This window comes from Pundamilia nyererei, unplaced genomic scaffold (assembly GCF_000239375.1).
Source record: "Pundamilia nyererei isolate P.nyererei 1_Seehausen unplaced genomic scaffold, PunNye1.0 scaffold00173, whole genome shotgun sequence".
NCBI lineage: Eukaryota > Metazoa > Chordata > Actinopteri > Cichliformes > Cichlidae > Pundamilia > Pundamilia nyererei.
The window spans coordinates 763628-775002 of record NW_005187574.1 but is presented as its reverse complement, the minus strand read 5'-3'; the positions used below and the strand labels follow the sequence as shown (position 1 = coordinate 775002).

The window sequence follows — 11375 nt, the reverse complement described above, 5'->3', positions numbered from 1 at the left end:
AATAGGTAGATATCTTCAGCGTCCTCGATCGACAGTCCCGCCAGGCACACGATCCTCCATGTCTGCCACCCGTCCATCGTGTATCCGGCAGGGAAAGTACCTCCAGGGCACTCAGGCTCTCCCGAGCCCAGACTTCTCGTTAGGTTTTAGAAACAGACTGTGAGAGTGTGTTCCAGGGAAAGTAATACAAAAAAAACACACGAGACAAGACAAGGACATAAGCAGGGAAGATAAGGGAGAGGAGAAAAAGTGTGTCCGCCTCCTCCGAGAGCCAAAGTAGTGACTTGAAGAAACTGATCAGCCTACACTGTCAGCGTCATCTGTCGTATGTAGCCACGAGCCATTATTAATAGTCAGTAACAGTACTTTGACCCGGGGGCCTGCTTCGTCTGATTATATGAAAATATTACAGTTTGATAAGATCAGCCAATTCCTTCTCCTTGTTCTGTCCACTTCAAGTGTTTTATCTTTTTCACACTCACTGGGTATAAGCAGCCATTGATGGACTTACACATATACATGCAACCTGAGTTTTACTTTTCCTGTTGCGTGTCTTACTTGGCAGGATATTGAGATAAGGACCAATGCAGGCCTGTACCTGCCCCAGATCAGCAACTTGTTGAACAGAGTTCCCCGGCAGATGCTGTTGCTGCTGAAGACCAATGACCTGCTGCGAGGCATTGAGACCACGCTACAGACCAGGGCCTCATCCTCATCCTTCATCAACATGTCCCGCTGCTGCATACGAGCCATAGCCAGGTAAGAAATGTACTTTCAGAAAGAGGTGACATAAGACATGATATAAGAATCTGTTAACATATCAAAGTCTTGGCTGGTCTGTGAGTTTTGACATGTTTCACTGGTAACATAGAATTTACATGAGTGACGGCTCTTTAGAGGTTACCTTGTTTTCAAACTGCAAACTTTTTGCTTTATGGTAGGTGGAAAAAGAATCAAATATAATAACCAGGGTGTTTTGTTTGCTGTATGTTGCAAACATGTGGAGGTTACTTTGAGTGACAGTTTGACCAAGACTTAGATTTCATACATGTAATGGAGGTGAATGAAATATTCTTTGTGCTCTTTGGAGCACTGAAAAAACCTTTTGATAAAATGTGGTATCACCTGTTCTAATTGCATCAGTTTTTAAAAATTGAAATAGGACACCCAAGAACCAAATGGACTCTCCAATGTGGGCAGCACATCTCACTGGGTTTGTGCAGCTTAAATGAACAGAGGATAGTGAGGGAATGTGGCTAAAGAAAACTACATCTATGAAACTACCCAAAGGTCCAGTTGGGCTGCAGGTTGGTTCCATTTAGATGAACAATGTCAAGAATCCAAATATTCAATACCAATTTATCCATGACTAATGGTATGAGAACCTGGGCTTGATGTGAAGGGCTCCATGGGCTGCTGATGAAAGTAAATTCTCATTTGTGTGTTCATTAACATCTTACCATTGTCATCCAAAAAACAACAAAACTTTACAAATAAATTTGGTTTCTTTTGATTGCACCATATTCTCTTTGTGTGTTTGGCAACAACATTTTAAAATGTCTGTGAAGGTTCTCAGTCATCCAGGTCATCGTAGTCAAAGGAGCTTGCAAAGAAAAGCGTCTGGACTTCTTTAAATTGCTTGAAGAAAGTAACTTAAAGAAGTCCAGACGCTTTTCTTTGCAAGCTCCTTTGACAACATTTTAAAATGTATTTTCCTAACGCTTTGAACATGTACAGAGCACATTGATTCATTCTTCTGTGCATCACAGTGCAAACGTCCTCACTATTCCCACAGTGGTAAACAGATGATGGCTCGTGCAATTGTCTGTGATTTTGTGTGAAACTCATGAGAAATGGCTTTTGAGAGAAATCTTGATTTTATGACCCAGATTGCGCCAAAGGCATAACCACTTCCTCTTTCTTCTGCTTTGTCTGACAGGCACAAGAGGACTAAAACTCAGAGCAGGAGAAGGCGTGTGCAGATCACGCTGGCCGAGTCTCTCAGCCTGTGGAAACTCTACATGTATGAACTGTTTCTGTGGCTGAAAGGATCCATGACCATTCTGATGCCATTACTACACTGAGACATATTTGGATGTCAACCTTGTTTTAAATTCATCTTTTACCTCAAGTGTCCACTCATTAGTGTTCAGATAATGATTGTAACATCGTTATCTGTAATTTACTCAGTATGCTGTACATTGCATCTTCAGCAGGTCACTATTGTTGGGAATTTTATGACGTGAAAAAACATTCTCCTGTAGGTTCTGTAGTGCAGAGATGGATCCTACAACATGAGCTCCGAGACATCTGGAAACCTGAACTTTTAATTTTAGCTTAAAAATGAAATATCGCCGTTTATATTCGGTAGGGAATAACACATACAAAATACAAACGGATTAGTTATTAGTTAGTATTAATTAGTTGTTAAAGGTGCATTATCTAAAATTGATGGTCAATAGAGCAGGAAAAATAGTAACTCTTACCAACACCTGATAAAACTCACCTGCAGATATCTACTGAGCAGCTAGCCTAAATGTTTGGCCAACAGCAAATTTGTGCTCTTGTCATCTTTTTACATGGTGGCACATACCAAACATGACATCATCATGAGGGTGGGTGTGGCTTAGCAGGTAAAGCGGGTTTGTTTGTCAATGGGAAGGCTGATGGTTTGATCGCCTCTGAGAAGCACGTGAGACAGTATCAGACAACGTCACATAAATGTTGCTGTATTAACTTCTATTCCTCTTGTCTTCATTGCATACCTCCACCTCTGCAGGCTTTCTTCCACCTGCTCCCCCACTCTCACTACAGATAAAAGTTTTATCCACACACGTCATAGCCAGGAGGACTCCTGCCTGAGCTCATCTCTTTACCTGCCCATCACCATTGCAACCAACAGCTGATCCCTGGCGTAGTTCCACCCCCACCTTGATCCCATCTGTCACTCCTATGCACACCTCACCGCTGCCTTGCTGTTCTCATTTATGTCCTGTGCAGCCCTCACCTGCTGCTCTGCCACTCCTAATTTCCTCATATAATATCCCAGTTCCTCTCTTGGGATGCTGTCAGGCTGTCAAACAGAATGAACCCGACAGACGGAAAAAGAAAACGAAGGAAACGAATCATGACCCCTGGATCATGTATAAAACGTTTACCGTTAGGGTCATATGATCCTCTCAATGATAAGAAAATGGTTTATATTTGAATATCAATTTCATGTAAGTCTGATACAGATCAGTTACAGATTTCCTACATACAGTATACAGTAGTCTGCATCTATCCGTCAGTCACTCGTTAAATGAAAATCACCTCACACTGTCCTAAACTCATTATTTACAAATGTTCTTGGCAAGAATGTCAAAAGTGGACAACTAAATGATGTAAGTGACCATTCCCCATGTTTTATCACAAACTGGTACAATCCCATTAAAAAATAATTCGTCAAAAACATATTTTCTCTCTGAATCATAACTGCAGTAAAATCTTTGTAGATGATTTAAATGAAGCTTGCTGTCTATAATGACTCTTCTTAACAGATACTGTCCAAACAATAAAACACAACTCTTACCTCACACCTCAGTGTCTGTCCTCATACATGTCCTGCACCACCCTCACATATGGTAAATGGACTCGTTCTTATAGAGCGCTTTTCCACTCTTCTGAGCACTCAAAGCGCTTTACACAACTAGTGCATTCACCCATTCACACCCATTCGCACAAGCACAACTGACATTCACACCCATTCGCACAAGCACAACTGACATTCACACACATTCATACTCCGATGAATGCATCGGAGAGCAATTTCGGGTTAGTATCTTGCCCAAGGATATTTGGCATGCAGACTAGGGGAAGCCGGGGAAGCCGGGAATCGAACCACCAACCTTCCGATCAGTAGATGACCTGCTCTACCACCTGAGCTACAGCCACTCATATGTCTCTGCCACTCCTGACTTCCTAACGTAGTACCACAGTTACTTTCAGGCACCCTAGCAAATGTTTTCTCTAGATTTCCTTCTGACCCTCTGTATACTTCTCTGTTAACAAAAGTCCACTACAGTCTCTCCTGGACCTTTTTATACCTCCACAGGTGTGTCATCGGACCATTTGCCTCCCACTCTGCTTCGTAGCTGCCCTCACGTTCTCCTTTCGAATCATCACTTCCTGATTCTCTCTCATGTTCTTCATTCATTAGTCCCTCAGCGTATTCCCTTTACTCCTCAACAGTGTGTTACAAAGATGAAACACATGTCTTACTACTCTGCTGTCTATCCTTAGTCTTAACCCACGTCACATCATTACAGCTTCCTCTCTCTGCCTAGCCAATCAGTACATGTCCTTTTCTCTGTCCGGGATCACATATAACTCATACAACTATAAGCCTTTTCGTTTCCAGTTTATTTTGCTGTAAAACCTCGCTCTTTGTTGGACATCTGACATCCCGCCACTGCTTTCTCCATTTCCCTGATTATTCCACTTCTCTTTGGGAATACCTTTCTATACTTTCTCATTCCACCACAAGAGAGGTCTCCTTGTCTTCTTTCCTCTGTCCACGAGATACACTAAATACCTTCTTGACTGTTTCACTCACCACTTGGGCTTTACTTTCCCAGTCATCTGGTAACTCGTCCCTAAAACCCAGAACCTGTCTCAGCTCCTCCTGGATAATATTCTTCTTTCTTCAGTTACTGACATTTAGTACTTACCTCTGCCTTCCCACACACCACCAGTATACCCTAACCCAGGGGTCGGCAACCTGCGGCTCTTTAGTCCTTATAGTGCGGCTCCGCGTGGTTTGGGAAAATATATTAGAAGTATTTAGCTGAAGTGTATTTTATTTATGTTAGTTCTTTTTTAACTTGTAGTTCTAAATTGTTAGATTATTGTGATATTAAAATACAAAAATACAATTATATTCTATTATTTCTTCATCGCTCAAAATAAGCGTCACACTCGCGGAAGCCGGCGTACTCGCCGAAACACCATTGATTTATCGAGACTTTCAACCCCAGGTAGGCCAATTATGGATCTTCGGATCCACATTATGTCAGCAGCTGTTCTCCACTATGAACTATGTTAAAAACAAACACCACTCACGCCTCACAGACGACAGCTTACAGTCCTGCGTAAAGATGAAAGTGACTTCGTACAGCCCTGATTTGAAGACGCTGTGCGCAGAGGTTCAGGAGCAGAAGTCCCGTTGTAAACATATCACGGCAGACCTTGCCGTACGCACACAGCCGGCTGTAGCTTTTCAGCTCACAGCCCGACACACACCAACACAACAGCATAGGTTGCACAGACGTTAAGGTGGCGAGGCGTGATTGCGGGTGCCGCTCAGGTGCGTCCGCCTCCCCTGCAGCGGCGCTGCAGACCACGCCCCGCCACACACATTAACCAGGTAAAATATATATTTAGAATTTTGTAAATATTTATTTTTCTTTCTTTTTTTAGCAGCATAGAGCTTTTTTCCCAGTTATTTTTTAAAAGTCAGGTCAAGGCTCCAAAAGCCCAAAGGCGATATAAGGGCGGCTCACAGCAGTTTTTGTTTGCTGGATCATTTTAGTTCAGCTGGGTGTCTTTGCTTTTGTTATATTTCTTTAAGAGTTCAAAATGTGTTAATTACTTAAATAAAATGTAATTTTCTCTGTAGCACTTCATGGATTTCATAAGCAACACACCTTAGTTGTTCACACAAAGCATAAAAGTAAAAAACAATATATACAGTGTTATCTTCATTTTAGATGTCAACAAGTATTTGCAGCTCCCAGTGTTTTCTTTTGCGTGGAAACTGGGTCCAAGTGGCTCTTTGGTTGTTAAAGGTTGCAGACCCCTGGGCTAACCCATGTCTACCCAACATCTGCTCATAAACTCTGTCTACTAACATCTGCTCCAGTTACCAGTTACATCTGCCCTCCTTACCAGTCCCATAGTACATGTAAAGTCCCTACTCTCACCTCCACACTCCTGCCTTCTTTCTCCCTGCCTCCAAGGTTTTCACCCTCTCCTCCTATGTTTGGGGCAACAGCACACAGTTTCCTTGGACAGCATGCTTGCCAACACACCGGAGGTTGTAGTTGTTAACCCAAGCTCTGACTGACCCAATACAGAAATCTCATTCTTGTTGATGTTTGATTTGGCAGAATCCCACTGCTGACACAACCCTCCCCTTTTATTTGGGCTTAGGACTGGAACCATATTTTACATACTGCACCTTTAAAACACACGGTGATTACTCTGGATGGCAGAGCTTCCAAATGAATGTAAGAATATTTAGCTCTCATTACCGGTCATGTTATGAAATTCAGTAGTCCTGATATTGAGACAGGAAGTATCATAAGCTGCCTTTTAACTTGGCCAAGAGACTCATAACATTATTTCATAATTACCGTCAAATGTTTCGGTCTAAAATTTCAAAAAGGTCTGCTGGAGCGAAACAAACATGTAAAGGAAATGACGTCATAATAATAAAACAGTGAAGCAGCCAAGTGCCACATCTTTAAGCCTTTTTCAAAGTGCCACAGATACAAATGCTGTTTCAATGCTATGAGCCAACAAAGTGATGAAGGGTGCTGAGAACTAGAAGAACAACCTGTACGAAGCTCAGTCCTGACAGTATTTCTAACTCATTCCTGCTCCTCTACAAAATACCTCAAAGATGTTTCCATCAGATCACAGAGGTTTCTGCTGATGGTGAATGCATCTGATGGATAAATAGCTTATGATAGAATTATAGTATGTGACTGACCGTGTTTACCATTTCAGAGTACTGTTGATCTTAGGTCAAATACTAGGCACTCATCCCTCAAGCGCAGCAGTTTGTGTTACTGACTGTGAAGCTGTCTGAGCTGACAGATAACAGGTACAGCGATGACAGAGACTGAACTTTTCACACCATCTCTGAGCCTGAGTCCAGCTTCAAGCTCGTTCCTGCCCCTTGTGTCCACAGTCTCATTCCAAAGCTGGGTGAGAGTAGGGATGCAGACTGACTGGTAAATCAACAGCTTCAGTTCTGGAGAGCATCGCAAATTCACATAAAAATTATGATATTAGTATTTATTCATAATTTTTAAGAAACCAGACACTGGATGGTTTACAACAGACAGGAACTCCATTTCTGTTTCTGTGACATTCATGTCTTTTATTGTTTTATGCAGAAGTTTCGCTTCATCTTATTCAGTGGATGACTTTTGATTTATGAGGAGAAAATATTATTTTAGTGTTTGGCATAAAAGAAACTGATGTTCATTAAAGTTTTTCTATTTTTATTGTCATCTTTACTTCTGGATCCAAGTCAAATAGAAAAGGCTTTGGGTGTAGTGGAAGTTCAATGGCGTCTTCACAGTTCACCACCGTGTTAGAGCACACAGGACACAGTGTTTGTACTTTGCACTTCTTAGAATTAGCATGTGCAAATAATGAGGAAATCCTACACGTCTTTGAAACAGCTGGTACGACGGAGATTATCTGAGACTTTACTGATTCTTCTATGAAATGATCCAGCACTGACCCTTGTGCCATGGCTTGAAGTAATTATCATTTTAGGTAATGACTGCTTATTGTTATGTTATTATTCTTATCTATTGAGCACGGAGTGTTTATTTTATTTGTATTTTTTTATTTTTTTTGTCCTGTTAAAAATTAAACGATTTTGTGTGTTTTGAAAAACAACCACTGTGTGTTTTGACTTTATTTACAATAACCATGGTTAATAAAATGCAAAAGCCTTTACAAATTATTTCACTACAACAAAGAATGAAATGATCATAATGAATATCACGTTTGTTTGGAATGTTATAATTAGCAGGTGGACTGTTTTAAATCAAGACTGTTAACCTGGAAACTGGTCTTATTTTTTCTTTGGTTATATTTAGACTCAAAATATGTCTGATTGTAAAATTAAGGTTGCATCCAAAAAGTACACACTAATCAGAGGATGTTAAACTGTGACATCGATGGATGTTGATAAAGTTTTATTAACATGATTTCCACTCAAAATTTTGTAGGCTGTAGCTCAAGAGCTAGCACGGTCAATTCCATAATTAGATCTACTGATTGGATGGTGGTAAATGGAACCTGGGGGTTCAATTCCTGGGTGCCTCAGTCTGCATGCTAAAGTATCTTTGGGAAAGATACTGAACCCCAAGTTGTTGATGAGGCATGTTTTATAAAGTGCTTTGAGTGCTAAAGTAGAAACGGGCCATTTACCATTTACTCACTGATCAGTAACAAACTGTATAAAAAAATAACTTGAGTGTTACAAGCTAACTAAATGTAAAATGTAGTTGACTCCAGTTATCATATAAATATATATGATGGTACGTTTTAAAAAAAAAAAGTTTATTTAACCATTCATTTTACGTTTTATTATTGGTGATTATTATTTATTTTGATAATTATCTCCGGCTGTTACTCTTAAATTGAGTCATATCATGTGCAGTTGCCACCAATCAAATGAAAATATAAAACACTATACCTGTATCCCACTAATCAGTGTTTTTGAAGGCCTGACACTGTGATTCCTGTTTCATTCCTTCTGTGCCACAGAATGTTGTTGTTACTGATAAATGGGTAACAGTCACACTTCATTATCTTGGACACCTACGCTGTAGTGTGTTTCCATTCATTTATGCAACAGTGTCTGAAATGGTTGATCTGATATCCTCGTGTTGGTGTTGTTCCCAGATCATCATACTAAATGTTGTTCCAGGATCAACATTGCAAGTGACCAATCAGAATGTTGTGACGTCATACTTTTGCGACTTCGGGAAAAACCGGCATAAAACAAAAAAATGTACTTAAACTGCGTGAAACCGCCTCTGTCCGCCGATCAACGGACCCTGACCCTAACCCTAACTGTAACCCTTTCATAAACGGTGAGCAGAATTGATATTGTCCTTGCAACATTGGAATTTCATAAATGCACGAATGGCTTGGCGCGCAAAGGAATAACGTCACAACAATGTGATTGGTCACTTGCAATGTTGAACCTGGAACAACATTTTCATGATGGTCTGGGAACAACACCAACACGAGGGTATCAGATCATCCGTCTGAAATAATCAGCTGGCACAAACAAACCAAACAATAAATAAACACCAAACTTTGGACAGGCAGAACACTTCACCTTCTACAGCTTTTTGAATGCTGTCCATATGTATTTAGGATTGGTGTGTGCTTAATGATGATGTCATGTTCAATGGGCTTCAGCTGAGTTCTGAGCAGACAGACTGCTCCTGCATTTATCTTTGTGCTTCCAGTGACACGGTCAGTGAATGGCAGCCATGCATAATCAATCCATCATTCGGTAAATTAAGTACTCTACTTCTTCCTAAGGGGGAATTGGTATTGCAGCAGTGTAACAGACACTGAAGAACCCGTATGTTTGATGGATCTACTCTGTTTCTTTTTCTACCACACATTCATCTTTTTCATCAGGGGACTTTGACACAGGTAGAAATTCTTCATTACAGAACTCTAAAGGTTCAGTTTTGGAATATCACAAGACTAATTAGTGACAAATATGAGTTACTAAAGGTTGTATCTATGAAAATCTTCATCTAACCCCGCTGTTAGGTGATATGTTTGTGTTCCTCAAGCTTGAGTCCTCTACCAGGAGGTCCTGCACTGTAAGAAAATACATACATATTCAATAATCATCCAAACATCCAGAAATCCTGGACTGAAAGACAGCACAAAGGCACTAATCATGGCAGCACAGGAACAAGCTCTGAGCACAAGATCCATAGAGGCTGGGGTCTATCACACCAGGCAAGACCCCAGGTGCAGGCTGTGTAAAGATGCCCCAGAGACAATCCAGCACATAACAGCAGGGTGCAAGATGCTAGCAGGCAAGGCATACATGGAACGCCATAACCAAGTGGCCGGCATAGTGTACAGGAACATCTGTGCCGAGTATAACCTGGAAGTCCTGGGGTCAAAATGGGAGATGCCCCCAAGGGTGGTGGAGAATGACCGAGCTAAGATCCTGTGGGACTTCCAGATACAGACGGAGAAAATGGTGGTGGCTAACCAACCGGACATAGTGGTGGTAGACAAACAGAAGAAGACGGGCGTAGTGATAGCTGTTCCAAATGACAGCAACATCAGGAACACCTTTTATAATTATGTATATAATTACCCTAACCCTAATGGAAAAACAAGGTTCAAAATAAAATTGAAATATCGCAGACAGGTACAATTACACACATCTGCTGTAAACATGTCAATATTCCAGTGAGAAGAATTATAATTCGTTGTCCTTATGTCAGTCAGGCAATTTGGTATTTAGGAACTGGTCCTCAAACTTCAGTGTTTCAGGTTGAGCTATCTGGGAAAACAAAAGTGAACATTTAATGAAAGCAAAGTTTAGTTGTGTGTAAAATATATATATTGTAAGGTTGTAGGCAAAGGAACAGGTCAAACCAGGACGACAGGGCCAGCCCACTGCAGTAAGCCCACTCATGACTTTCACAGTGTCAGCCTTTCAAGCTCCACCACGTTCTGAGTGTCCTACAACATTAAGCTGTAATCAGTGTCATTATATAAACTGTATATAGTTAGCATATCACATCACTATACATGACAAAGGACACGTGGCTCCTAGCAGAGTATTAAAACCAACTAAAATAAAACCAATAGGTTTGATCATGTCACTGCTGGCATGCCTTCACAAAATAAATGAAACAAAAACACTTTGAGTATTTCTCTAATTTAGAAATTTACAGAGATATTTTGTTTTTGTGCAACCTGGACTTTATTTTTGTTTATCTGGTGATTGTGCATAATGATTCTGTATCTGACCTGCCAGCTTTATCATACAGACTACAAAGCGCGTTATCAGAGTCCCTCTAAGGTGATTCAAACTTTGTTTCCTCAGAGGCTGCATGAAATTCAAGGACACTGATACTGTGATGCATGTGTCTCATTTCTCTCTCTTCTGATCTGATGAGCACAATTAACAAGAGATTATGTTGAAATGGATATCCATGTGTGATTAAGCTAATAATAAAACAGCATAAATTTAATGAGACATGAAGAAAAGTATCTTCATGTAGTTACTGATAAATCATGTTAAAGTACAAGAGAAATGTAAGGAAATTATTTTAAAGTTTAAACTTTCTTTTAGGCCGTGCTGCAGTGAGGTCACAGTGGGAGGATGATAGGGTGTGGCTGGACATCAGGTGATTCTCTGCTCATTTTTCTTGTGCTGCATCACTGCGGCCACAGCCCCAATCCGTCTGTCAATCTCCGGCTCCCTTCTCCCATCACTCGTGAACAAGACCCCGAGATACTTGAACTCCTCCACTTGGGGCAGGAACTCATCCCCGACCCGGAGTGGGCACTCCACCCTTTTCCGGCTGAGAACCATG

General features: G+C 40.9%; 1 protein-coding gene across 2 annotated transcripts in view; it reads left to right on the top strand.

Annotated features, from left to right (window-relative positions):
• Positions 1 to 3632, top strand: part of adck1 (aarF domain containing kinase 1) — an 83703-nt gene extending 80071 nt beyond the window's left edge. For both annotated transcript variants that reach the window (XM_005746134.2, XM_005746132.2), the window contains 2 exons: positions 566 to 759; positions 1940 to 3632. In XM_005746134.2, coding sequence (XP_005746191.1) covers positions 566 to 759; positions 1940 to 2084 — 339 coding nt within the window. In that variant the 3' untranslated portion in view covers positions 2085 to 3632. The remainder of the gene's footprint in view (positions 1 to 565; positions 760 to 1939) is intronic.
• Positions 3633 to 11375: the final 7743 nt, after the last annotated feature.